This window comes from Setaria italica, chromosome V (genome assembly GCF_000263155.2).
Source record: "Setaria italica strain Yugu1 chromosome V, Setaria_italica_v2.0, whole genome shotgun sequence".
NCBI classification, from domain to species: domain Eukaryota; kingdom Viridiplantae; phylum Streptophyta; class Magnoliopsida; order Poales; family Poaceae; genus Setaria; species Setaria italica.
The window spans coordinates 4,646,518-4,673,524 of NC_028454.1; the positions used below are offsets into that span (position 1 = coordinate 4,646,518).

The following is a 27,007-nucleotide window of genomic DNA, read 5'->3' on the forward strand; positions in this document are numbered from 1 at the left end:
CGTGGAGTACAAAAATGGTGAAAGTACTGGATCTTAGCCTTCATCCAAATTAATCAAATCATATGCATGCTTATAATGTATAAGAGTTATATGAATAGATCCATATTTTAAATAGTTGGTCAAAAGATACCTCTAAAGATTTATTTTTCCAAATTCTAACAGGCTTATAAAAAAATAATCAAGGTAGTATTTTGTTAGCATTACAATAAACTCTTTCAGGCTTTGTGGACACTACAATTCCTAATTCTTTCCACTGCCATCACGAACGTAAGGGCAGTTCCAATGGGACGTTGATGATAGTTTCTGTCTATTAATTACCTTGACAACTCAGCTTTTTGCTTATGTGTGAAGTTAATGTAGAGAGGGAACACACAACTAAGAAATGGTTTCCTTATCAGGAAACTAAGTCTTCATGGGAATCAACGCACCAAGAAACAAGAGAAATGGTATTGGGGAGAAACCACCGGTTTCCAACGACCTCTTGTGGATCTAGTGCGCCTGGAACAGGGAGTCCACCAGGCACTAGACCTCCTTTACGTGCATAGAGGATCTAGTACTAGAAGAGATAATGATTGGTTGGATTTTTGTTTAGACTCTAGATAAAAAAATTGCATTGTGAAGGATGATTTCTTGATACAATATTCTAGACTATGGAAAATACGATGATTTTTCCCATAGGGACCGCCCTAAGGTTATACTGCATCTTTCCAGTGTCTTCAACCATTTGCAAGAGACCCCATCATGAACATAAGGCCAGAACAGAGTACCATCACAAAATCGAGGTAGTTCCAGGCTTCCAGAATCCAGAACAGATGTTCTCTTCGATAGAACCAATTGACTGGTATCCTAACAAACGATCATAAATCGTTTATATAATCTATCAATCATCATGGAGAAAGAACTAAACAATATACATCTGGCACTCGCAGCTAGAACAAAGCACAGAGGGACAGGCCAAATTAAACAAGGATTGGATCACGTGTTAACCAGCTAAGATCACACTGATGAGTCACCAACACAACAACAAACGAAGCAAAAGTGAAGCTCTCTTCTACTGCTCTAGTACATGGGTATTGAGTGGTGATGAGACATGGAGATAGACATCGATCGATCCGATGAGGTGAGTACACATCACATCAACAACAACAACTAGATTGCCGTGCAGTGCATGCAAAAAAGTAGAGCCAAAAAAAAAGAACAAAGAAGAAGACAGTGATTGTTGAGCACGCACGCAGGCAGGAGCGCCCTGCTACTACTGCTGCTACACCTGAACTGTTAATCATATGCTGCTCCTGCTCCCGCTGCAACGAGCTATAGCAGTTGCGATCGATTGCTTTGCTCCCATGCGGCGAGGACGATCCAGCCGCCGGCGTTTGCCGATCATGGGTGTGGTTGGTGCCTGTTGTTGGGGCCGCTGGGTGTGTAGTCCTCGATCACCTCCAGCTCCACCCTCTCCGGCACGGCTGGTCCATCGTCGTCGTCCTCCTCCTCCTCTGCCGTCGCCGCGGCGGGCAAGGTCGTGTAGTGCCCGCGCTCCACCTCCTGGACACGAGGACGATTAGGTTAGCAGCCTGCAGTGTTAATCAGATGGATGCGCGGTTGACAAATTTGTCGTTGTTCATTTGGGGTTTGCAAATCCATAGTCTGGTCTGATCGCTTTGAAGTGGCAGGTTGCAATCTTGGCAGTTGAGAAAAACCAGGATTTGCTCTCACTGAGAAGGTGGCAGCTTACCTGCTGACACTAAACAAAATGTGGAATCATTATATCAATAGTATGATATTTGGCGCATGGTCAGCATGGAATACAGTGTTTCCGGATGTGTTCCCTTGTTCGATATGATCTACTATCAAAGTGCGTATTTCAAATGATCTTGCATTTAAACTTTCGTTCAAATTAATTAAATAAATAGCAGCTGGTCTCGAAATGTAAACAAAATCACAAAAGCACATTAGTTCTGATGGAATGATCCAAGCTTCATTTGGGGGAGAAGAGGAAGAGGAGACAGAAGAATCGGCGAATCACTGACCTGTCCTCTAGCATTCTCCAGTGACGCGCTCTCCACTACCTTCTCCGAAGAAGGTGCACGACCCGCTACAAGAAAGCACAGGGACCAAATAAAACAGGTGAATCAGCTCAAATCTGGATACAAATGACGGCGACCCTCTCGCCCCGGAACGCCCAGTACGGGAACTGGGAGTGAAAGGAGAGGGAGGGAGAGGGGGGCGATGGGCAGCCAGTATATGTACCTGGAGAAAGAGAAGCCGCGGCGTCAGCGCGAGCGAGGCATAGCGCGAGCAGCGCCACGAGGAGCACCACCGCGGCGAGGCGGAGGGCGCCGCCGCTCCCCCGCCCACGCTGCCGCGCCGTCACATTGGCGGCCGGGAGCATAGCGCCTAGCTCCCTCTGGCCTCTGATGATCTCTTCCTGGTTTTCTCCGCGGTTTGTTGCTGAATCTTGGGGGAGAGCTAGAGCTTTGACCCGCACAGTGGCCGCTTTTATAAAGAGAAGCTCGCGTGCCCCGGCCCCGCCCGAGGGGAGCCGACCTGGACCTGCCGCGCGTGCCCTGTGAAGCACACGACAGGCGGTGGTTTGCCGGCTGGCGGTGCGCGCTGCGGCAGCACGGCTGGTTGGTCCGGTGAGATCCTCTGCGCCACACACCCAGGGAGAGGCCGCCACCTAAGCTTTACGTTTGTGACGAAAGAAAGATGGGATCTTCTAACTCGAACGGCTACTGACAGCAGCGGCCATCGTCTCCGTCAGCGGCGCAGAGGATCCAATCCGCCGGCCACGGCGTCGCGACGGCAGCGACCGCGCGCGCTCACACCCGTCGGGTCAACCACCGCACTATTCTGCTGCTGCCCCGCGCGCCGTGCTGCCGGGTTGGACTTTTGTTCGCCGGATACCCAACGAGATTCCCCCGGGCGCGCCACGGCGAGGGCTGGGGGCCCCGCCTGGGGCTAATCGATCAGGATTAGCTGTCGGACAGAGGCACAGGGCTAGGCGCTCTGCTAACCACTACTAACCCGTCGCATTATTTAAGCATTTGAATAAGGTAACCCGGGCTTAGGATCTCCCCCAGTTGCACGTACTAAAATCGCCAACTCGCAGATCACGGGCCAGGCAGAGAAAATACTGGAAATGTGAAGGGGATTCTTAATTCTTTTTCTGGGGGGCGCTCGGTTGTTTGTCAGCTGCATGGTCCATTTCCGTGGTTCGAGATTTGTCTCATGCTTCGGGCGTAATTGGCCGGTGGCAGCGATGAGCTCTCACGTGCTACTCTAGTAAAATTTGTACCATGTTGCTGCCGGGAATTTCGTTGAATTGTGCCATCCACTTCCTGAATCCATGTGACCAAAATCTAGTAGTTCATCAGGCTTATTATATTTGTCCATATATTTGCATATCATGCATGCATGCTAACAAATACTACCTCCGTTCTGTTTTATTTGACGTAACAGGGCTAGCCAACGTTAAATGTTACAGAATGTGAAATGACCACGTTTGTGAGGACGGGCGAGCTAGTTCAGGTCAATCGATCATCGACTATATTTGACTTCTTGAACGGTGCATTGGAGACATTATTTTTTCTTTTCTTTTATGATCGGAGATCTAACTCACACTTTGGATGAGAACCGTGCGGGCAATGCTGTATGCACATTGCCGCATGAGAATGACTAGCTCAATGCAAGCTACGAGACCTTCTTCCTGCTTTCAGACATCACAAGCTTGACATTTGATTGCTGGGCGGTTTCCACTTGCTGTAATAGTCTGATGTAGCAAGTCCTCTAAGTCACATGCATGCATCTGATCTGCCGATCTGGACAGCCACGGCATGCGGCAGAAGCCCTGCCCCCTGATTAGAGCCACGTTTTTGTTTGGAAAGAACTAAACTACGTACACATGGAGTGGAGGCAGAAAGAGTACTCCCTCCGTTCCAAATTGCAGGTTGTTATTTAGGTGCATAATTTTTTCTATATATCTAGATATAGTCTATATCTAGATACATAATAGTATCAACGAATCTAAAAAAGCTAAAATGATTACCGTTAGAACGGGGAGAGTAGGTGATGCGCCATGAAATTTCCGTCAGTGGCACCTAGGATCCGTTGTGCAGCTTGCAGCGATCCAGGAGCTTTGTTCCTCTTAGGAAAGGACAAAGGAGTGGCCTTTGGATCCTGCAGAGGCCATCCTCCCTGGATCTGTATCTCTGTTTTCCCATTTTGCAGTCAGTTTCAAATGGAGAATCAGAAGTTCCAGAAGAGTTCCAGGAGCAGAAGGAACAAAGTTTGAAACTGAATGGGCCGGGAGCATGAGCTACGCCAGCTCATTAGGCCCATCAGGGATGGTCCTGCACTGCTGGGGTGCTGGCTGCTGCACATTCCCTCCAAATTGAGCCGGTTTTTGAGCCCAACCATATGAACCAAACGGGAAAAAAAAAACGCAGATCCTAGGGCCATGGCTTTGCATTGTCGTGTTCCCAGTTCCCTACGGAGACGAGGAACGGATATGCACTGCTGGCCACGCAACAGTGTGCAGCCACGTACCACGAGTACCTGGCGACAAAATCTCCAGGAATCTTTTCCCCGCAGCACGAGCTCCCTCGCCGCCACTTGGCGTGCAGCCGCCGCCGCCGCCGCGCGTGGACGGCGGAAAACCATCGCGAGAAAAAATCGTACGACTAATAAAGCCCACCCGCACACGGTAGCCTAGTCACATACAGGTGGTCCTCCCAGGCAGAAAGTCCCGTTCAGGCCCCACTCGCAGCGACACGTAGGTCGTCTGCTCCAGGTTACTGTGCCTGCGTAACCGCTTGGCGGCAGCGGACGGGACAAGTGGCAGTGTGAGCTGTTGGCTGACCGGTGCTCCCTGCCCGCGACCCGCCATTGTTTCCGTCCTTGCCTGCAAGGGCGGTGGGCCCGTTCTGACCCGGAAGCTGGAAAAAGGTCGCGACTCGCGACGCCGCCCCCGGCACAAGCTCGAGCCCGGTAACCATCAAAGAGAAAATTCTAGAAGTTTCTTTTGAAAAATCTAAAAGTTATTGCAAATAATACTTTTTGTAACATCTAAATTTAGATAATTTATTTAATACCATCAATTTTAATTTTTTATTCTTAATTTATTCCTTTATTTTTTTGAAACGTAATTTATTCTTTATATGCCATTACAATCTAAATGATGTTACATGGAGGTTGAAAAGACAATGCTACTCTATCAGACAAAGCATTTCATACATTCAAGAACAATACTACATGTATTCTTGAACAGTTCATGATGCACAGACCAAGTAAAACATATGGAGATATCAAACACATATCAAACCAGCACAGTAAGTAGCCAATAAAAATAGGGACCAAGTAAAAACACATGGAGATATCAAACACACATCGAGCCGAGCACAACGAGTAGCCTACTAGCAAAGCGTTACTGACTTCCTCGTGTCTTCCCCGCTTGCTCTATCACTAATTCTAGCTCCATAGAATCTTCATGAATTTTGCGGGGGCTAATTTCTTGGTCGGCTTGCTGCTACTTAGCACCTTGCCCCCTATGCCTCCGACACTGACAATGCAACCTGGACCCGTGCCGATGGGGGCAGTGATGAGCTCGTTGCTAGTTGCCTCCCTCGCCGTGGTGTGCCTCACACATGCCACCTTTCCCTAGTGGGTCACGATGCAGATGGTAAAGGCATGCTACTCCAGGGTACGCAGTGCGGACATAGAACATATGTCGATAAGGAGTTCGGTGAGGGATAGAAATGGCAAGACGGAGAAGACGGACAACATTTTGACGATAAATTAAATGTATGTCTCGAACAAAAAAATAATGCCACAACATTAAAGGGATGAAAAATATAACTGATGGTATTTATGCCTTAAATTTTGATGGCATAAAATGGATGAGTTAAATTTCTAATGGCATATAAGGAATTTTCTTATAATCTAGGCAGTGTTGCTCCGTCTTTGCCATCGCAGCTCCCTCGGCTCTCATGATGTTTAATTGCATGTACCGAGAAGACCAGGAACAGGAAAATGGTGATAATGCATTGTATTTAAAACTACTACTCCCTCTTTTTTATCACCTCAGGCCAAAGGGTTTAGCTAACAACTACTACTTCATTTACAATTTTGCATACATTTTTATTTATGTGAAACAAAACAAAAATCATAATAGATTTTTTTATATACAAATCTAATAACACCAATTTTATACTAAAAATTATTTATTAATAACGTAATTCTTAAGATTTGTCCTAAGAAAAAAACACAAAAAATCACAAATTAAAAATTGGAAGGAAGTGTCATTATCTAACACCACTCGTTTCCTGCACTGCAGTGCGGAGTGGGGACTATCCGAGATGCCTCATCAGCACTCAACATCATGGTCAAGGTCAACACATGCGGCGCAAGCTCGGGGCCTCCGAAAACCCTTTGCCCCATGCACCCCGGGCCTTGGCACCTGCCATTGCCAGCGCACAAAAGCCTCCGCAGGTGACAGGTGTGTAAACAGAAACCGGATACACGCAAGAACAGCAGCGGAAAAAGCGGAATAGAAAAGGACACCATTTCTTGTCAAGGAAAAGAGGACACCATTTATTTCATTGGCATCACCCTGGCCCACGGCACCACGTGGAAGAAAGCGAACCGTGGGTCCCCCCTGCAAAAGCAACGGTCCGTTGCCCTCACTGTTCGTCAAACCGGAAGTCGGGGCCGAGCAGAGCCACAGCCATGACCCATCAGCCCGGTGGAATTGGAAATTTGGAATTGCTAATAATCGCGCGTGAATAGAATTTGCGAGAGCGAGGGGAGGGAGGAAAAACTAGTGGCTGGAATTGCGTCGCGAGGAAGATCCTGTGCGCCAGGTCACCGGGGGAGTGTCACGTGGCGTGTGGGGACGGCGCGGGACCCGCTGCTGGGCTAGTGGATTTTGATACGTGGAAATCCACTTGATTTCTGTATGTGGCTGAGCTAATTTGGAGCTTTTTTGTGCAGCCCTTTGTACACATGTGCATGCAACCCTTCCCGTTTGACAATAGCTCAGGTCCTGGAGACCTGGATTAAGGATTAGGTTAAAAAAAAAACCTAGCAGAGGAGCACATTAAAGCATGGCTACGAAGTGTAACTTCAATTTACCGGAAGAAACCTGTGGATATTATCGTTTTTCCATGACTGTAGACACCTGAATCGGAACGGAAGTCTAGAGCTCTCAAAGTACAAAGTACCATGTACTTTTGGATATAAGAAAATATGACCTCAGTTTCCACAACTACGAACAATATTCCACACGCCACGGGAGGAGGAAATTTGCACACCCGAGTTGCGGAACTCCTCTCCCCATTCAAGCCAAGCCAAAACCATGGCTTCATCAGCCAAACCACTTGCAAAGCTAGCAGCCGCCTTACCGCTCACCGCACACGCCCGTCCCCTGTCGGCCGGTCCCACCGAACCACGCAGGCTCACAGCCAGGTGGGCCCGGCAGGAGACGAGTCACACCGCACGTGAGCAGCGGCACACGTGGCCTGCGGGCTCCACCTGGCAGGCTAGCTAGCTACGCTACGCGGCGTTCGTTCTTGCTCGGCGAAAAGGACGGAAAAAGAGAGACGAAAAGCGGAGCCGGGAGGAAAATAGTAGAAAAAGAGGGGGGGTGGGTGGCCGCCCTTCCGCGCTCCGCTTTGCGGGAGATTCGCACCCTCGCTCGCGCCGGACGACGTCACCCCGCGCGGCCTCCCCAGCCACGAAAACTCGTGGCTCACGGCCGCCCCGCGCCGCTGACCTGGATGCCAGCTGTCCCGCGCGCACCGCACCGCCCCCCCTCCCCCGGGTCACGAACCGGATCCTGTGCCTGCGCAGGCCGCACCACCCGCAGGAGCTGCGTCCTTTTGCGTTGAGCCCCTCAGGAGGATCTTGTAACTGGTGAGCTTTCGGAGGTTTTTTAGCTGGACAACTATGGGACAGTGAATGTACACACAAACACACACTACACCTACACGCCTCATGCCTGTACGCACGCTAAACCTACGAACTATATATACACAACGCCCTTCCATACATCGAGAAAGTATGGTTTGGGACTTTGGGTACTTTAAGGTTTGCTCCCTCGTGTCTTGTTATCCTGCACCTTATTATGCAAAAAGTATGCAGTACTCTAAGAACTACTTCATCTGTTCCAAAGTATAGATTATTTTTGATTTTTTACATACATAGATTTTACTATACACCTTGATATTATTTATGTCCGAATACATAGCGAAATCTATGTGTTTAAAAAAAGTCAAAACGATCTACAATTTGAAATGAAGGAAGGGAGGGAGTAGGATGCGGATTTTTTTTTCCAATAGAGCTTAATGAAAACTTGTTAAATTGTATTAGTTATGATTTGAAATCAAGAGAATATAGTAAATATGAAGACTAAAGTAGTGGCCTAAAACTGTTCACTCGACGCACACTTGAGTTACTACAGGCCGACGATGCTTGGCAGTTGGTAGTAAGATAGTATGGCGAATCATGAAGTTTCTATTTTAGCTTTCTAATGTAAGTAGCCCTGTTAATTGGGTTGTAACCCATGTTGTAACCACACCAATCTATTCTCATAAGAAAATAAATATAACCCACCCTAAACCAAACCTCCACTATCACACACCACACCACCCCAAACTTACCATTGCATAAGTTATACAAATTACTTGCCAAATATGGTTACAACCCAATAAGAACCCATTAGGTACCCAATAAAAACCCATTAGTTAACTTTTTTTTTGAGTTTGTATGTGACTCTCAACGTGGGGCCCACATGTAAGTCTAGCCATACTACTTTGCACAAAGTAGCGGACTGTCAAGCTAATTCATCTGCAACAAGTTTCGGTCAATTCATCCAAAATTTTAAGGTGTGAACACGAGGTTTTAGTTTTAGGGTCCGACTCTTGACGCGGGCCCCACATGTAAGTCCAGCCGTACTACTTTGCATACAGTAGCGGACTGTTAAACTAATTCATCTGTAACAAGTTTCGATCAATTTATCCAAAATTTTAAGGTGTGAACGCGAGGTTTTATTTTTAGGGTCCGACTCTTGATAGATGAGGCTCCAGGCTTTTGGGTTCTTAATGGGTCTCAACCCACGGGTTGAGAGTCTTTTAGATCCAAAAATAATACCACACACCCCAAACACCTTCCAAACTATTTATTTGTAAAACCCAAACCAAACCAAACCATCTAGCAGGCCAACTCATTATAAACCAATTCAAATAAACTTATTATATAAACCAAACCATTAAAACCAATAAACCCAACCCAATTAACAGGGCTAAATGTAAGGCTATAGGTGTTATTGGGTTGAGTTCAATAAACATATAGCATGGGTTGTGTTACTAGCTTATCATTTAGAGTAAAGATCTATTTGGGGTTTGGATTGAAACCACCAATTTAGATACTCATAATATAGTTTGGATGAGGGAATCTAATCCATATCCTTATTATTTAAAGTGTGTCTAACACTAAATCGGGTACCCGGATACGAATATTAGCTGCAAAATTTAAATCTTTGTTCGAATTGACTGAAACCCGGTCTAAATCTAATCCTGAAGATTAGAACCCCAACGTATCCGAAACTTGTACTAAATCCATTATCCAAATAGAACCCTCTTGCGGTCTTGCCTGATTGTCAGTACCAACGAACACATATTTCATTTCTTACATTCCATGGGGATGTACTTGCAATTCTTGACAAACTTTTTTGGTTTGGATGACACGCTTTTAATAGCGAGGCCCCCATCTCAAATTCCTCTGTTTTTTCCCAATTCCGCAACATCCCATTCCCATGTAGAGCAAGCTATTTCCATCTCTCTCTCTCTCTCTCTCTCTCTCTCTCTCTCTCTCTCCCCCTCTCTCTCTCCTCCAGTTCGGTTGCTCTCTCGCCGCTTCGGGAGCGCGGAAGCAGCAGCGGCCTGCGTCCCTGTCGGCCCCGCGGGCCGGACGAGGATGTCGGATCAGAAGGACCCTGGGATCAAGCTCTTCGGCCGGGTGATCCCTCTGGCCCCCGAACCCGCACCGGAGGCCACGGAAACGGAGGACCCGCTCGGCCACGACCAGCCTCCGGAGGAGCTGCAGCCACGGGCGCCGGAGGAGGAGGCGGCAGCAGTGGCGGATGAGGTTAGTATGATCTTGTACTACGTTATCGCTTCGTAGGAGGTTTATCGTTTTGGATGAAAGGAAGAGGAGATGCGCTTGTCTGATCGGCGGTTCAATCTATGTTGCTACTAAACCTTTTGCGAGACTTTTTTTTCCTTTCAATTTTGCTGTTTTTTATTCGCGATTAAAGTTTATTTAGAATTTAGCAGTCAAAGCTAAGGACAGGGTGAGGTTTGTATGAGCGTTACGATGTGCAGGCTGATCAAGACCAGCGCGAAATTTGATTGTGATTTGTGTGTGGATAGATAGACCCAAGGAGGAGAGGATTTCGATTTGAATTGCCGTCCGTACAGAGTGTTAAAAAAGATTAACGTTCGTACACAATCGGGGCCTGGAATCCTGGATCACATGTTTTTTTTTTCCTTTTTACATGAATGAATCACGTGAATTTGGTTGGTAGCAGTTTAGCTCCTGTAAAAGCCAGCAAAAAATCCCCCTGTTCAGATGAGGGGCCTTGATTCTCAGTCTCAGTTTGAGCTCAAGCTGTTGGGGTCCAAAATCCAAATTAGCTGCCACAAAAGACTGCATGGCTCTGGTTTCCTGGGGGCTGCAGATGGGGCGATATTTAGGCAGTAGGTATTGGTAGGGTGCTCTCATCCTCAGCTTTCACAAAAATGGTTATTGTGAGGAGCCCAAAGTAAGAAATAAGTGCAAGATCTAGCCTCGTTTAGCTTGTGGTGGCCCTTCCTATCCATGGACCATGGTCCTGTCACTTTCATTTGCCCAAGAGTGGGCAGTAGGCACTTGTATTTGGTAACTGGGGATGGGTATAATTTGTATAACAGATCATAGGAAAGTGATACTAAGCCGAATAATATGATTACAATTGATCCAACATCCAAGTATTGTTAATCCTTCATCTATCTTGTTGAACTACACATACAAGGTTTAATTTTCTTATTTTGTTTAGAAATGATGACACTGCACGCAGAAAATGTTCTATCATGTTATTAGATGTAAAATTCCAGCTGCAGTTTTATTTGATTTGAAGATCTCTTCTGTTAAAGAGTTTCTTACTATGATCTTGTAGGGTCAACACAATGAAAAAGAAGATACAGAAGATAGTGAAATGGAGGTTGACACGCCACAAGAGAAGGGTAGTGAAATGAAGGTTGACACGCCACTAGAGAAGGGTAATGAAATGAAGGTTGACACGCCACTAGAGAAGGGTAATGAAATGAAGATTGACACGCCACAAGAGGAGAAGGGTAATGAAATGAAGTTTGATGCATCAAAAAAGGAACAGGATGGTGAAATGAAGGTTGATGCACAACAAGAGAAAAAAGATGAGCAAATGAAAGTTGATGCACCACCAAGGGCAGAAAATATACAACCAGGCACTTCACCTAGATCAGATCATAAGAAAGAAGATCAGGGCCAGATGAACAGTACTGAAGATAAAGCGGCATCAGACCCAAAGGGGGAGAGTGAGAAGGCAAATGACGAATCAGGTCAGGACAAGACACTTAAGAAGCCAGATAAGATTCTACCTTGTCCTCGGTGCAACAGCATGGATACAAAGTTCTGCTATTACAACAACTACAATGTTAACCAACCTAGGCACTTCTGTAAGAATTGTCAGCGGTACTGGACTGCAGGGGGCACTATGAGGAATGTACCTGTTGGTGCTGGGCGGCGCAAAAGTAAGAATGCACCATTGCACTACCGCCAATTACTGATGGCCCCTGATTGTATGCTGGGCTCTAGAGTGGATATATCAAAGTCAGTGCTCCCTGAAGCTCTTGTGTCTCCACCTTCTGCCCCGGTACAGCCAACCAGTCGAAATGAAACAGTTCTCAAATTTGGGCCTGAGGTGCCACTTTGTGAATCACTGGTGTCAGCACTGAACATTGATGAGCAGAATGCAAAGAACCCTGGATCAGCGCCAAGAGGTGAAAATAGGGAAGACAACTCTTGTGCATCAGCTGTCACATCATACAATGGACTGCCTGAAAACACAGTTCATGTCGATAAGAATGGAGCACCCGTTTATTGCAATGGAGTTGCCCCAGTTCCACAGTATTACCTTGGAACCCCTTTCATGTACCCTTGGAGTGTAGGATGGAACAATCTCCCTGTGATGGTGCCAGGTAAAAGTATGCCTGAAGCTGCTTCTGCTTCAGAGAGCTGCAGTACTAGTTCAGCTCCATGGATGACCTCTCCCATGATGCCGGCCTCAACCTCACCAGCATTTCCGTACCCTCTTGTGCCACCTGCGCTTTGGGGTTGTTTGTCTGGATGGCCAGCCACGACATGGAACATACCGTGGGTCAGAACTAATGGTTGCGTGTCCCCATCCTCCTCAAGCAACAGCAGCTGCTCAGGCAATGGATCTCCTACTCTGGGTAAGCATTCCAGGGACTCTAATCCGTTGAAAGATGAGAAGCAAGAGAAATCATTGTGGGTTCCAAAGACACTCCGGATCGATGATCCTGATGAGGCTGCAAAGAGTTCCATATGGGCCACCCTTGGCATCAAACCTGGAGATCCTGGCACCTTTAAGCCTTTCCAGTCCAAGGTCGAGAGCAAGGGCCAGAAAGCGGACGCTGCTCAGGTTTTGCAGGCGAACCCAGCAGCACTATCGCGCTCGCAATCGTTCCAGGAGAGTTCTTGACTCCATGCCTTCAGTCTATCTTATAGTTTTGGTACTGTATAATCTTTGTATATTAGAAGAGTTTTGCGGTATGTGAAAAGATCAGCAGAGAGCTTCTTGTATAGCCACTAACTTGGTGGAACTTGCAAAGAGCTTTCACGAGAACCCTTTTCGAGACATATATATGTATTGTAAATACTTGACAAACTGGTGGTGTATATTTAGTTTCAAGTCGGGACTCGGGAAGACTTACCTGGCTTGGCTCTCTTAGTATATTGGTATAAGTTGTAAACGGTTAACAGTGTAACTGATAATATTCCAGTGAGTGCCAGAACAAATATTCTCAAATAAATCATTTCAAATGCCAATTGCATCTTACAGTTTCACTGTACTCGCAAAGTAAATTTGGACATGTTCAATTTTTATGTCTATGAACAAATGACATGCTCATGAAAGGACATCAGGTTAACACGATTTAGTTAGTTTCTTAGCACAGCTCAATCAATTATGATAGCAGTGCAAGCATACGCCATTTTAAATTAAAATCGATACTAACGGTTCTGCACTGATGCAAATAGGACGTCAAATAGCCAAAGGTACACAAGAAAGCTCAACATAACTATCCAGGTTCTGCAACACCTGTTTCCACAAGATACAAAAATGGTAAGACTACCCGCAGGGTAGAAATAAAATCCTTCTTTCTGTTCTCAACGGTACTATGTTACATGTCTGAAAAAACACTGTTCCACGCGATTGTTGTACATGTACTTTGTCAGGTGACGACATTAGAAACAATCTATGCTACCTCAAAGAGTCTCGAGTGTTCGTTAGAATCTAGCCATCGTAGGAAGAACATCCAATGTGATAGGCCTCCTGAAGATCTGGTCCAACATTTGAAGTCTGGTGATAGGGGCGGTGGACTGGTGGCAAAAGCAAAGCCAATGATTTGTCCATCATCAGAAGCCGTCGGCATTTGCTGCATACATAGTAATCCAAGCATTACTTATGTGCACATCAGAAACACAGAAAATGCCATAAGCATGGGAGTTAGATCTCAAGGAGTATTACCTGCAAACCTTTGTAAACAGAGTCTGATAGCTGGCAATCCAACGCTGCAAGGCAATGAATGTTTTTAGTAACAGACAATGTCCAAAATGACGAACAACAGTGTCAGAACTAGGAATGGCGTCCATCAAGCTTTTGGAAATGCTTCTTCTCAAATAAAATGTCAATTTAGTGGATTACTAATATGAAGGGATCAGAAATTATTGTAACTTACCAAAAGCAGAGATAGTGCTTTACTGGGCTCCACACTGATAAAGTACTGCAATGCCTTGTCAGCATGCTCCTTCATAATCATAATATTCTATTAGTCTCACCCATCTTTCGCTTCTAGTGCCTCATATGAGAACAAAATCATACAAAGACACAAGAGTATGCACTTACCTTTACATGCTTAAATACATGATGCATTGACACGCCTCTTGCATGAAGGTAGCTTCCTCCCTGGTGGAATATTAAGAATGATGTGTCAAAAAGGATATCTTGATCACCAATTTTATCAGCAATCAGCAAAGTGACTGAAGTTTCCCATAAAAAGTATTATGGAAACATACTAAAAGCCTAAAACAATGAAGTGATCTTGGTACATACACAACTTATAATCAGACATATACTGTGAAACACAAGTGCATGCCTGCGTAGTTTCTCATGCAAAGCTCACAACTGAGCTGGACAGAGGAAGCTTTTGGAAGACATTATTACCTCGGTGGGGGAGAAGAACGCCACTGCATCAGGATCAGTAGATCCAGCAGGGTGTAACGACACTATAGCCCGAAATATTGAAGGAACCAGCAACTCAATTACTGCAACCTGGTCCATGGAAGTTGTCAGAGCACTGGATCTCAAATTGCCCGTATTTTGCAAGTTCAACTCCTTAGATGGATCTACAAAGTCATCATCCATCAGAGATGCTAACGATGAAGCTCTTTTTGACCAATCCAGATGCCGGTATGTGAATATTTTCATGTTAGGCACTTCATTTTCTAGATTTTTCAGTATTTCAGATAAAGATTCTTCCTCCTGCTCTCCATTGCTGGCAGATAATCTTGGCTTTTTGGTGACACCAGGTTCGCCATCATGGAGATGGCTAAGGACTTCATCTTCTAGATGAGGAAAAAATCTTCTTTTCTGGTCAGTGAAGGCCTTTAGAGCTAACCTGAAAACAGCATGGGGTAAGCTCAACATCGTCAACAACCTGAATGATCATAAATGAATAATGCGAAACAAGACATTCATTTCCCTAGTTTTCTGCCAAGTCTATAAAGTAGCAGGAGATGATTGGGTGCCACACATAATCACCACGAATACCACCCAAGTCATCACAACAAACAGGGATGCTTGGAGGCCATGATTACGACCGGAGCACCACCTAATTAGGACACTACGACAAGACCCTCCAAAAATAAAGAATCGTAAACTGGACCTATTCCTTATCCCAAAATGGAATAAAAAAACACCATGGAACAATTTCTAGATATCTACTAAAAGTAGAAAAGAACACTTTTGTGTCAAACTCCTTGGCCTCTTTCTATAAAGACTGGTGGATGATTGCAAGCACCATGTATGGTACTGATATCTAATAAACATGCTTATGAACATAAAACTGTGACGTTCCAATGCCATTCTAAGTTAAAAAAAAACATATGGATGAATTGGAAAAAGAACATTCTGCTCAGCACACTAAGTAGCAATAATCCTAGCACTGAAAAGAAAAAACCAGTTGTAGATGAACGGGGTAGATGGTTTTTTGCAAACTGAAGGGAAAGTTCAAAATTAGATAGAGAAAGCAAGGTTCAAAATTAAAATACAGATGAAAAAACGATGAATACATTGGCCATAGATTAACTCGTAAAATTCACTCATGAGAGCACCTATGCTATTTGCAAGTCATGGATATTCAGAATTGAACTCCACTGCACAAAATTCAGCTGTCACAAAGAACCATATTACAGTGGAATAAACGTTATAAACTGCATTCTGTTAGTGTGAAAATGTCAGACGGCAACATTAAATTAATAGGGGGAAGAAGCACACCATGCTGAAGTAGTAGCTAAAGAATACAACAAAAGATACCAAGTAAAGAAGCATACCTAGTTCTGTCCACAGCAGATGCACCAGCCTGACCTGCCAGTTGACGCTTCCAAGCATAAGCTACAACAGCACCATCTGGGCAAACAAGTGGCATGTGCAAGCCCCATGAATTTCCTCGAGCTTTAAGGGCCCCATTAAGAACTCCAGATTCCTCTAATTGCCTTCCTAACATTAAAAGAAGGAATTATTCACAGACAAAAAAGAATCGCTAAAAGGTAATGCAAGATATTTGGTAGTCTACACTTAAACAACTTGAGCAAGTTCGACAATTCAAATGACTAGCCAGATTAATGATGAAGAAACAGTTAAATTCTATATGAAAGTTTCAAAAAGGAAAATTAATTTCTTAGTACAAACGCATAGAACCTACAAACAGTGCAACGCCTACAATGTCCAACTAAAAGTGAAAGCATGATAAACACAACAAAACTACAACTTATCCATGGACCAAAAGGTGAAAGATGATGCCCTTCAGCATCTTAAGTCAGTTTACTAGGAGAATAATTGCAAAAAGAAAGTAACTGAAGCACATGCCCTTGCCCATGCATTTCAAATCTTGTGGTCAACTAAATTCAATATGGTTGCAGATACCTTTATGAACTCCAAGTATCCTGGGTCACAATAAAGATGGTGTATTGGCCATAACTTAGTAACCCCTGGTTTATCTAGATCGCTGGATTCCTATCTTAATGAAATGACATGCAGCTTTCCTGCGTTGTTCGAGAAAAAAATCTAGATCGCTGGACGATGTTTGATCTTTTTCTTTGTTTTTGTTTTTTTCCTGGCTTTTGATTTTGTAGGGACCATCCTTTATTACTTCTTAATACATGGACGAGCAGCTCTCCTGCCCGTTTGAGAAAAAAAGTCCAGGTTTTTCAAAAAAACACTCTTATGACTAGATTGCCTGTATATTTCATTTGCCTTTTATCTAATGACTTCACAGTTTTGTTGACATGTAACGTGTTCCAGAAATGCAAAATAATCCCAACCAAATAGAGTAAGGCCACTCATCTTGGAAAAATATATTTTGCAAAAGGTGCTCTTCCCAACAAGTCCAAACTACAGGCAGACAGTCAACAGGAACATTAAAAGATTTTTCATAAAAAATAACTAAGCTAAAGATGTCTAAGAAATAACCTTCAGAAAACAAAGCAAGCTCCAAAACTAAGAACAACGAACAGAGCAGATCCAGGTTCCAACATAACAGTAGTACTAAAGTCAACATAACTAAACAAACCTAAATAAAATATTAAGTGTGCATAGCTAATGAGCTACTGGCCCGATACCTAAAAACTATAATTTCCTACCAAATCAGCAGAAAGCAGTTCCGGATCACAGCTATCAATTTCCTAAACATCAGATGGACAATATCAACGGTGCTATTTTGAATCTCTCATCAGCAGCAGACGGGTCAGAGTTGTTTTGGGTTAAATTTGATATTTGATGCTTCAGAATGCCTCAATCAGTAAAACAACCAAGTTCCGTGTAGAAAGTTAGAAACCCAGGTAAACTATCCATAACCTCCCGGATCGAGAGGGAAGGAAGAAGGGAGGTATTAGGGCGGGCGGTGATGCTGGGGCATGGTACCTGCCGAGGGCGCGGAGGTCCTGGAAGTGGCGGCGCATGGTGGCCTCCTCCTGGACGACAGCGCGCGCCGTCCTGTCGATGTGCTGGGGCGCGCTGTACGGGGGCGCGCCGCCGGCGACGAAGAGGGCCTCGAGGAGGCGGTCCGCGCCGAGCCGGATGTCCGCGATGAGCCGGCCCGCCCGGCCCAGCCGCTCCATCGCTTGAGCCACCTGCTTCGGCGGCGCGTCCCCGCCCGCCGGATCGTTCGGGTGGGTCACCGTCGGCGCCACCGCCGACGCCGACGGCGCGACCGCGAGCGCCGCCGCCTGCGCTTGAGGATGCTGCTGCATCATGATTCTTCCTTCTTGGGGCGCCGAGTCAGTCCTCACTCGCTTGGGGGTGTTGCGACATTTTACTCGCGATGCCAAGCCCATTAGGCTAGGAGGCCGTCATAGGCCCATGGTCTGGTTCCAATTTGTTGCGCACTTTGAGTTTGATTGATTGGTTTGTTGCCAAGATTTTGGCATGCAAAAGTTTTGGCAAATTAAAAGTTAGGCAAAAAAATTATCAATATTTTGGTAAGATAAATAAGATACGTTGCCAAATTTTAGTAACAAACTAAACAATAGAAAAAAATTGGTATAATTACATGGTTCTACTGACAAACTAAACAATAGAATTTTACACCCTTATGATTCAATCAAATCAAATAAAAAATATAGAATAAATTTTTTCTCAAAAATAAAAGTATAGAATAAATAAAATATGGTATAATTACATGGTTCTACTGACAAGTGGGGTCCGATTACTTATGGATTTTTGACAAATATAGTTCTACAATGTTATTAAAATGCATTCCTTTTTTCATTCAAAGTGTTATCGAAACAATTTGTTTGAAGTACTTGAGGAATAATTTTGTGAGCGAGTTGACTTAGCATCCACCATTTATATTTGGTGGTAAAATAATATCAAATCTCACTTTTTTGCGGAGAAATTAACTCCCAGTCATGTAATTCAGTTTCTTGTTTCTTTTGCGAGAAGAAAAATGCAATTTCGTGTTCCAGCTACTGAAAAAAAGATACAGCAGTGAAGTGTGTTGTGCTACATTATTACACGATGATCAAAGTAACAACGGTACCCACAAAAGAGGTGCTCCTCCCGACCACTGCATGAATTCATGAATTTTCAAATGAACCCCCGCAAAATTGAATTCTACAGTATTCATCAGCATTTCAGCACACTCACTGGCCACTGACCGCAGCTTCCCACAAAAGAGCTGCTCCTCCCGACCTCTCGGTCCCTGGCGTTTCGAACGTTCCAATCCCCCGCCCGGCCGGCCATGCCCCTCCCCGGCGGCAACGGCGAGCCCCCTCCCCTTCCCTCTTCTCATCCACCGCCGCTCCCCTCGCTCATCAAGCTTGGTCGCGCCATCACCGCTCGCCACGTCGACCGCCTCCTGGCCGTGCTCCTCCGTCGCCGGAGGCACCGCCTCCTCGCCGCGCTGGCCTCCCAGGCGCTCGCCAACGCCGTCGCCCCCACCCCGCGCACGCACCTCCTCGCCGCCTCCGCGCTTCTCGACTCCGAGCGCCCGCACGAAGCGGCCCAGCGCCTCGCTCTCGCCTCATGCATTGCTAGCCGTGGCCGCCGCCTCTGGGACGCGCTGCTCCGACGGGCCTGCGCGGGGCGAGGAGACCCGCGCCACGCGCTGGAGCTGCTCTCCGCTGCCGTCGAGGACCAAGGCGCGGTGCTGTCCCCGTCCACGTACCGCGTGATGGTGGTGGGGCTGTGTGCCCGCGGAGAGGTGGACGGCGCGCTCAGGGTGTTTGACGTAATGACCAGGAGGGGGTGTCAGGTGGACGATCGCATTTGCAGCTCTATCGTTTCTGGGTTCTCCAGAATTGGGAAGGCTGGAGCAGGGCTGGATTTCTACAAGAGAGTGAGGCGTGATTTCAGTGGCTTTGAGCCGGGCCTGGTGACATTGACGTCAGTCGTTCATTCTCTTGGGTTGGAGGGGAGCATCGGTGAGATGGCAGAGCTAATGCGAGAGATGGAGTGTAAGGGCATGGACGCTGATGCTGTGTTTTATGGCAGCATGGTTCATGGATACATGAGTTGTGGGTTCTTGATGGAGGGTCTACGGGGGCATCAATCCATGTTAGATAAGGGAATCACAGCCGATGTAGTTAACTACACTACTGTTATTGATGGACTGTGCAGAGAAGGTTGTGTGGAGAAAGTAATGGGCTTCTTGGATGCAATGGAGCGACGTGATGCTAAGCCAAATTTGATTACTTATACATCACTGGTCGGTGGCTTCTGTAAGAGAGGCAGGTTAGAAGATGCCTTCTCTATTGTGAGGAAACTGGAACGAACTGGCGTGGTGGTGGACGAATATGTATATTCAATTTTGATAGACAGCTTGTGCAAGATGGGAGATTTACCTAGGGCTTTCTCTTTGCTCACAGAGATGGAAAATAAGGGAATCAAGGCTGGCATTGTAACGTATAACGCAATTATAAATGGTTTGTGTAAAGCTGGTGACACTGAAAAGGCTGTTGAAATCTCTGAAGGTGTTGCTGCTGATAACTTCACATATAGTACACTGTTACTTGGTTACATTAGCAGAGATGATGTTACCGGTGTTATGACGATAAAGGGCAGGCTTGAGAATAGTGGTATCTCTATGGATGTTGTCACATGCAATGTTCTCATCAAAGCATTATTTATGGTTAACAAGGTGGATGATGCCTGGAGTTTGTTTCACAAAATGCCTGAGATGGGCTTAAGGCCTAATACTATCACCTACAATACAATGATACATGCTTTGTGTAAAGTTGACAAAATTGACAAGGCACTGGAGCTGTTTGAAGAATATAAGAAAGATTCATCATTCTCCAGTTCAGTGGTTCATGACTGCCTGATTAAAGCACTGTGTAATCAAGGGAAAGTTGAAATGGCTGGCCAAATATTTTATGATCTTGCTCAGAAAAAATTAAGTCCCAGTTTCTGTAACTGCAAGAAGTTGATTCATGCAAACTTCAAAGAACTCGGCGAACACGGTGTGCTGGATTTCATTTGTAAGGTTGGCGAATTAGATGTTGACTTATTTTCATCTGTTTGCAATTATGCTTCTACTTTCTTAAGCAACAGGAATTGTTGTCAAGCAGCAATGGATGCTTACAAGTTACTCAGAATGCAAGCCATTTCTGTAACTAGTAAAACATGCTACAGGCTGCTCCAGAGCTTACATCGAAATGGAAGTGAAGAGGTCATACAACCATTGTTATGTGAGTTCATTAAAATTCATGGTATGTGTGAACCTAGAATGATCAATATGCTGTCTTGTCATCTCAGCAAGAAAAGTGTTAGTGAAGCTATTTGGTTTTCTAATTACATGGACACTGTTAATGTTCCTATCAGTGTTCTGAGAGGAGCTGTCTATACTCTAAAGAAGCAAGGTGAAGTTCTGGATGCGTGTACATTTTTGAAGGAAGCTAAACAAAGTGGGTTTTCAGTAGATCTAGCCATGTATTCCATAGTAGTAGATGGCCTTTGTAAGGGTGGATATCTCGAAAAAGCACTAGACCTTTGTGAAAGCATGAAAAAAGAGGGGCTTCATCCAAACATTGTCATCCATAACTCAGTTCTCAATGGTTTGTGCCAGCAAGGATGTTTTACTGAAGCATTCAGGCTCTTTGACTACTTAGAAAACAGCAAGATGCTTCCAACAATGATCACTTATGCCATCCTTATCGGTGCTTTGTGCAGAGAAGGTTTGTTGGATGATGCAGACCAATTGTTTGATAAAATGTCCACCAAGGGTATCAGACCCACGACCCGTGTTTACAACTTGCTGATAAGTGGTTATTGTAACTTTGGATTAACTGAAAAGGCACTTGAGCTTATGTCTCACTTGGAGGAACTCTTTCTACTCCCAGATTCTTTTACACTAGGTGCAATTATTAGTGGACTTTGCCTGAAAGGTGATACTGAAGCTGCATTATGCTTCTTTAATGAATACCGTTATAAGGACATTGAACCTGATTTTGTTGGTTTTATGAGCCTTGTCAAAGGACTCTATGCAAAAGGAAGGATGGAAGAATCCAGGGGCATCTTGAGGGAAATGTTTCAGTGCAAAGAAGTCGTGGAGTTAATAAACAGTGTTGGAGATAAGATTCAAGCGGAGTCTCTTGTTGATCTCCTATCTTCTGCATGTGATCAAGGGAGGATAGATGAGATTCTTACTATCCTAAATGAAGTGGGACACATGCTTTTATCCTCTTCAGATTCTAGCAGCTACAATGCGCTTGCGCACCTCAAGAAGCTACAAAAAGCTGACGATGCTTATGATTCCATTTCAGATTCAGGACAAGTAAGTCTCGTAGCTTATGATGTTTCTAGGAATAGTTGTCATGAGAACTCTGAGGCGATAGATGGAGACGATAGTTTATCAAAAGCAAGTAATGATACTGATATTGACTACCGAAATTTGCTTGGGAAGTCTTTCAGTGATGATTTCGACTCATATTATACTGCTATTGCTTCGCTTTGCTCGAAAGGGGAGGTTCTTAAGGCCGACAAGGCAGTTGAAGTGATGATTCAGAATTCTGGTTAAATTTGGCCAACTTGTTAAGGAAAATTTTCTGCCCACAGTATCTTCATCTGCAACACATGTAAACTTGTAAGTACAGCATGCTTTTTAGATATAGGATGCTTAGTGATGCAACTTGGGGGTTCACCAAAGTTGGAATTAACCTTTTTTGCATATTAGTCTATCTTGTCTAGCAAAACATCACTGTGCTTTGAGTTCATAGCACAAACTCGTGCACCTTTGTTATAACTGTTTGTCAATTTTTTTATGCCAGAAACAGACACCAAATTGAAACAGAACTCTGACTTTGCACAGGTTCCATCGGTTGAGAGAGTATGCTGGTTGACCCATGGTACCCCATCCATGTGCTTGTGAACATATATGATTGTTCAATATGGTTCAAGATTCGGAAGATCCTTGAGGCTGAGGATATATCTTGTTGGATTCAACCAGTTTGCTACCCTCAGTTTGATCTCTTTTGTCTTTTAGGTATGTTTTCTTCTCGATGAATTAGCACTGATTTCCTTTTGTTTTCAATTCTCCCTGCATGGACTGAGCATATAGGGCTCTGATAAAAAATGTTGAACATAGGAAAAGGGAAAAGAGAAAGCCCATACAGCAGTAGGATCTGCAGGTAATACCTTCTCTGACTCGTATGCTTTATTACCCTTTTCCCTACTTTACCTTTGCGTATGAAATAGCATATATTTATACAGCTTGGTCAAGCCATTAGTTTAAATGCTTGCATGGGAGCTCTAAAGATTTCTTTTAGGCACAACAACTTGACTGCATGTTCTGCGTGAATGTATCTTTCGATCCTCATATGATGACTGACATTTTTCCTTTATAAACTAACTTTTGGCCATATTTGATTCCAACAAGTGACAAACGTCAAAGTTAACACAGCTGGAGCTAGAAGAACTCTTGAAGAAATAGATGGATGTATACCCTGAGTTCATTGAGTTGGGATTTGGGAGTCAAAACATGGTAAGTCAAATAAGCATATATATGACACCCAATGAATTCATCTTATATATTGACCTATCAATAGATACACATTTTACAATGTGGTTAAATAAAAGCACAATATCAAACATCTGATAAAATCATAGCCATGCTTGCTTATTTGAACAAAATATATCACCAACATCAAATACAATTTCAGCACATAAAGCAACCTCAGTGGTCGTTGTTGAGCCTCCTGCAATTCTTCCTGATCTCACCCTGTGACCCAGTTAGTGGTGAAATGTTGCCCATGTTCACCATAGACTGTGCAAAGTGCTGGAAGAAGAGATTGACATCAGCAGCATATGCCTTCACGAGTGCTGCTGTCTCGGCACTCTTGGTCAACAGAACCTCATCAGAGCTGAGGAGGCCCTTGCCGGCCAGGATGTTCTTGTAATAAAAATTGTCAAATTTGGCTGGGGTGACAAAGTCCAAGGGGAAGAGGTTGTTGTCACCACCAGAGCGGGGGCACCCCTGTCTCAGCTGTGCCGCGTACGATACATCCAGTGTGCTGTCAGCCATGCCATTGCCCGTTTGGTTGTACAGCCTCTGCCGGAAGCTGGTGCACCGAGACATACCTATGGTGTGACCACCTATACATATATGTGGAGTCAAATCCATGTTGTCTAGTGTGAGTCTACGTTAAGTCGGTGAATAACAAAGTACAGGAGAAATTATGAAATAGCATGAAAAGTCACCAGAGAGGGCGACGACATCCACAACGTTGAGGCCTTGGAGCTTGAACTTGGTGATGATGGTGGGGAGCGTGTTGTTGGGGGCTGGGATATCATTGTTGGAGCCCTGGATGCTTGCACCGAGCGAGTCCCTCCTGCCAAGTGGCACGTCCCAGTATGGGCCACCAACCTACAGTTTAGAGTTAAAAAAAAATCATCATGCCAGGAGCACTTCCTTTGCCAAAGGCCAAAGCTATGGATATATAAATATCATGTCTTCCACTTGTGGTTGGACAGAATCATTGATGGTGGTCGTACCAGGACAGTGGAGTCACGGGCTGCGATGGCGAGGATGTCGGCGCAGGAGACAGTGCCTGGGCAGGCAGCCTCGAGAGCGGCCTTGATCTGGTCGACCACCTCAAACCCCCTGAGGGAGTTCCTGTTGGGGTTAGACCCTTTCTCACTGACTATGCTGCTGCTGTTGTCCAACAGCACGGATGCATCGCAGCCCTACATGTGGAACAGTATCCGAAAAGATTGATAATTATTAGCCAGATGGAAATAGTTTAGAGATTAGGCACACACTACGTAGTAGTAGCGGTAGTAGATTCAGCAGGCACATGCATTGAATAAAAGGTGACAAACATTGCACAGAGAGCTTCAATCATTGTGCACTAGAGTTAGGTAAACATCTTCTCATTTGGCTCACAAAAATAAACATCTCACTCAAAAAAGGGAAACAGAGTTAATCAATCATAGTACTGGCTCGATCATGTCACCAAGGCATAAAGTAGTGCTAGCATGGGCGATGTAGGTAGTCTTTCTTATCAGTAGTAAATAAGTTAGCCTAAATACTATAGATTCTTCCATGCTTCCTTTTCCAGTACCTAGGCACATATACAGGACAGAGTTGAAGTTTTACTTTGCCCATTTTTAAGTTATGTTATAACAGCCAAAGTTAGTAAATTAATCCATACGTTAATCTTTGCTTTTCACGTTTGTTAGTCTTATTATACTGTACCCAGCATATAGCTCAAAACTTGAAGTACTAAACTTTTATCGCTAATTTGCTTTAGTGCACTGCAGGAACTATGTTTGGCAAGCATCATAGCTGTGTCATGTAAAGAATACAATAGAAGAGAGGAAGCAGAGTTTACTTTGACAAAGCAGTCATGGAAATGCAGTCTGACCAAGGATGCTGCCATCCTGGTCTCCTTGGCCACAGCCTGTGCCACAATGGACTGTACGATCTCCTTCGCCTTGGGGCATGAATGGTCGTAGAACTGTGGGAACAAGCCGCCCCATGGGTGGCTGCGGACGGCATTGGCAAAGAGGAGGGGAGAAACAAGGCAGAGCAAGACGAGGCAACCCATGGAGTTTGCCATGTAAGTAAGTAACCTCTGCTGCACTACGTTACAAGAGAAGAGAGTGTTCCTACTTGCGTGTTTCTTCTTCTCTTGTGGATGATTAGATGAGGTGGGCATATGGTGGTATATATAGCTGCAGGAAGTGGGTGTAGTGCATGTAAGGAAAGGAGGGTGGTTTGGAACAGGGGACGGTGGGATCAGATGAAGCAGGCAGCTGGGTTGTTAGGGCAATGCGTATAGAATAAGCGAGCTAGCCAGACACTGTAGCAACCGGTACAGTAATTCCATCAAGTTATAAGTGGTCTCTAACGTCCTTAGTTGCTGTTCGGTGTTTCAGTTTTAGCTGAAAGCAACATGGAGATTAAACCTTTTGTCCTAGGCAAGGGTAGGTGGACTGAAAACAACATCTGCCACTTATTAAATGGCAAGCATTCTGCAATTTTCTCGAAGGACTGGAGTAGTGCGTTAAACTAAAATGAAGAGTCTGATTAATTGATGATATGCATTCTGCAACTCAATCTTTTAAACAAAACTACATGTACAGTACAATGATGCAATTTTATTGTGAATTCCGAACAGTGTCCTCTCCCGGATCTGTGAGTGTTCCAGGACTGACTTTAAACTACCACAATATGACAGGTGTAGCTTTACAGTAGATCAAACATTGCTCTAACTTTATCCTAGTTGTATTAACAAGTATTAGTCGTAATGTATTCATCGAACCATATTTAACCTTGGACAACACATGACAATATAGCACAGACTGTGTGAACTCAAGTAACCGAAGTACAGAAAGCTTAGCGGAAAGTGAGGTTTTGCTTCCCAGATAATCCAACTACTTTTGTTATATGTAAGTGTTGTTACAGGTCGGATGGTATTTTTATTAATGAATACCACATGCACGGTTATCCCCAGGAAGGGTTGGTTGGCGATCATCAAACATGGATACGTATCCCTGTCTTTGGGGACAAAAATATCCCTGTCTTTGGGGACAAAGTATCCCTGTCTTTGGGGACAAAAGTATGATGCTACAGCTGCATGCCTTTTTTCGCACTAGCTTCGTAGCAAGAGGTAAACATCTTAAGATCTATCGGTCATGTTTGTGGTTTCATACCGTCAAATTGTACTACCGATTTAAGGTATTTTTGCTATGTTGTGGTGATCAATACTTCGAAAGATCGGATGGTTCATGAAACCGCTGGAGCACATGCGTGCCTAACTACTTCTTTTCTGTTGCCCTATGCAGGGGACTGGCTGGCTGATTTCCCAGCGAACACATGCGTGGCGATCAGGGTCAAACGCGATGTGTGATGTACCAACTCCGAGTACACGGTACATGATGATTCGCGTTAGGTGCTTGCATGTCCTACATTCTTGTCACAAGCAGGTTCCTGGAAGGACTTGAGACTGCTGGAAAGCTTCCACACTGGTAGCGGTAGAGAAGCTTTGTTCTTCTGAGCAGCACGTATCCTTGGCCGTTCCTTGAAGGAAAGAAACATCAGCATTGGTTGCTACTGTCAGATATTTCAAAGGCACTACAAAGTAAAAATAAAAGGTTCGTGTGGAAAATAAGGAGAAAAATCAGAAGAGTATTTGCTACTCATCGATGTCATGCGCTAACATAAATACAGTACATAATTAGCACTGGAAGTAGTAATGTAGAGAAAATTCATGAAGAAAGTGAACTAGTGCTTTGTAACAATGATTTGGCTCTTTATTTCGCGCGAAACACATATTAAGCATACTGATTGCTCATTATCATTTACATACTTCGATTAAACAGAAAAAAATGTTTGCATATGTTAAAGGTGTAAAAAAAAGAGCCTAGCAACTAGTTAGCATGTCACATGCCTCTTTCAAAACAGTCCCCAAACTTGGC

The 27,007-nt window shown here is 44.6% G+C and overlaps 5 protein-coding genes across 10 annotated transcripts; 2 read left to right on the forward strand and 3 right to left on the reverse strand.

Moving 5' to 3' along the window:
• Nucleotides 1-1,026: 1,026 nt before the first annotated feature.
• Nucleotides 1,027-2,800, reverse strand: LOC101776093. Its single transcript, XM_004967713.3, has 3 exons — nucleotides 2,248-2,800; nucleotides 2,028-2,092; nucleotides 1,027-1,542 (listed from the first exon to the last, which is right to left on the reverse strand). The coding sequence occupies exons 1-3, from the start codon at nucleotides 2,387-2,389 to the stop codon at nucleotides 1,381-1,383; spliced, it is 369 nt and encodes a 122-aa protein (XP_004967770.1). The 5' UTR covers nucleotides 2,390-2,800; the 3' UTR covers nucleotides 1,027-1,380.
• A 6,974-nt stretch (nucleotides 2,801-9,774) lies between these two features.
• Nucleotides 9,775-13,158, forward strand: LOC101776499 (cyclic dof factor 2). The gene is made up of 2 exons (XM_004967714.3): nucleotides 9,775-10,140; nucleotides 11,210-13,158. Exons 1-2 carry the CDS (start codon nucleotides 9,970-9,972, stop codon nucleotides 12,791-12,793), a joined length of 1,755 nt encoding a protein of 584 aa, XP_004967771.1. The 5' UTR covers nucleotides 9,775-9,969; the 3' UTR covers nucleotides 12,794-13,158.
• A 201-nt stretch (nucleotides 13,159-13,359) lies between these two features.
• LOC101777180 (mediator of RNA polymerase II transcription subunit 27) lies at nucleotides 13,360-17,885 on the reverse strand. Its single transcript, XM_004967716.2, has 7 exons — nucleotides 17,513-17,885; nucleotides 15,925-16,086; nucleotides 14,537-14,990; nucleotides 14,219-14,278; nucleotides 14,052-14,120; nucleotides 13,841-13,884; nucleotides 13,360-13,748 (listed from the first exon to the last, which is right to left on the reverse strand). Exons 1-7 carry the CDS (start codon nucleotides 17,842-17,844, stop codon nucleotides 13,607-13,609), a joined length of 1,263 nt encoding a protein of 420 aa, XP_004967773.1. The 5' UTR covers nucleotides 17,845-17,885; the 3' UTR covers nucleotides 13,360-13,606.
• Nucleotides 17,886-18,753: 868 nt separating this feature from the next.
• Nucleotides 18,754-26,893, forward strand: LOC101770054 (pentatricopeptide repeat-containing protein At5g57250, mitochondrial). 6 transcript variants are annotated; one of them, XM_022826877.1, is made up of 6 exons: nucleotides 18,754-22,172; nucleotides 22,357-22,571; nucleotides 22,674-22,716; nucleotides 22,965-23,069; nucleotides 24,848-26,199; nucleotides 26,375-26,893. In XM_022826877.1, the coding sequence occupies exon 1, from the start codon at nucleotides 18,831-18,833 to the stop codon at nucleotides 22,104-22,106; it is 3,276 nt and encodes a 1,091-aa protein (XP_022682612.1). In that variant the 5' UTR covers nucleotides 18,754-18,830; the 3' UTR covers nucleotides 22,107-22,172; nucleotides 22,357-22,571; nucleotides 22,674-22,716; nucleotides 22,965-23,069; nucleotides 24,848-26,199; nucleotides 26,375-26,893. The 6 variants fall into 6 exon arrangements, with proteins under 6 accessions (XP_022682612.1, XP_022682611.1, XP_012701355.1 ...); XM_022826876.1 differs by having other exon boundaries at nucleotides 22,398-22,571; XM_012845901.2 differs by lacking the exon at nucleotides 26,375-26,893 and having other exon boundaries at nucleotides 22,398-22,571; nucleotides 24,838-24,973.
• Nucleotides 23,088-25,210, reverse strand: LOC101777590 (peroxidase 72). The gene is made up of 4 exons (XM_004967717.3): nucleotides 24,919-25,210; nucleotides 24,080-24,271; nucleotides 23,786-23,951; nucleotides 23,088-23,680 (listed from the first exon to the last, which is right to left on the reverse strand). Exons 1-4 carry the CDS (start codon nucleotides 25,144-25,146, stop codon nucleotides 23,262-23,264), a joined length of 1,005 nt encoding a protein of 334 aa, XP_004967774.2. The 5' UTR covers nucleotides 25,147-25,210; the 3' UTR covers nucleotides 23,088-23,261.
• Nucleotides 26,894-27,007: the final 114 nt, after the last annotated feature.

Excerpts from the sequence above, each read along its gene's own strand:
- LOC101776093 (XM_004967713.3), bottom strand. The coding sequence starts at position 2,389 with ATGCTCCCGGCCGCCAATGTGACGGCGCGGCAGCGTGGGCGGGGGAGC. Across the intron at positions 2,093-2,247 it reads CGCGGCTTCTCTTTCTCCAG|CGGGTCGTGCACCTTCTTCG; the intron begins GTACATATACTG and ends GCTTTCTTGTAG. Across the intron at positions 1,543-2,027 it reads TGGAGAATGCTAGAGGACAG|GAGGTGGAGCGCGGGCACTA; the intron begins GTCAGTGATTCG and ends CCTCGTGTCCAG.
- LOC101776499 (XM_004967714.3), top strand. The coding sequence starts at position 9,970 with ATGTCGGATCAGAAGGACCCTGGGATCAAGCTCTTCGGCCGGGTGATC. Across the intron at positions 10,141-11,209 it reads CGGCAGCAGTGGCGGATGAG|GGTCAACACAATGAAAAAGA; the intron begins GTTAGTATGATC and ends ATGATCTTGTAG.
- LOC101777180 (XM_004967716.2), bottom strand. The coding sequence starts at position 17,844 with ATGATGCAGCAGCATCCTCAAGCGCAGGCGGCGGCGCTCGCGGTCGCG. Across the intron at positions 14,279-14,536 it reads CGTTCTTCTCCCCCACCGAG|GGAGGAAGCTACCTTCATGC; the intron begins GTAATAATGTCT and ends ATATTCCACCAG. Across the intron at positions 14,121-14,218 it reads ATGTATTTAAGCATGTAAAG|GAGCATGCTGACAAGGCATT; the intron begins GTAAGTGCATAC and ends ATGATTATGAAG.
- LOC101770054 (XM_022826877.1), top strand. The coding sequence starts at position 18,831 with ATGCCCCTCCCCGGCGGCAACGGCGAGCCCCCTCCCCTTCCCTCTTCT.
- LOC101777590 (XM_004967717.3), bottom strand. The coding sequence starts at position 25,146 with ATGGCAAACTCCATGGGTTGCCTCGTCTTGCTCTGCCTTGTTTCTCCC. Across the intron at positions 23,952-24,079 it reads CCCGTGACTCCACTGTCCTG|GTTGGTGGCCCATACTGGGA; the intron begins GTACGACCACCA and ends TCTAAACTGTAG. Across the intron at positions 23,681-23,785 it reads GGATGTCGTCGCCCTCTCTG|GTGGTCACACCATAGGTATG; the intron begins GTGACTTTTCAT and ends ATATATGTATAG.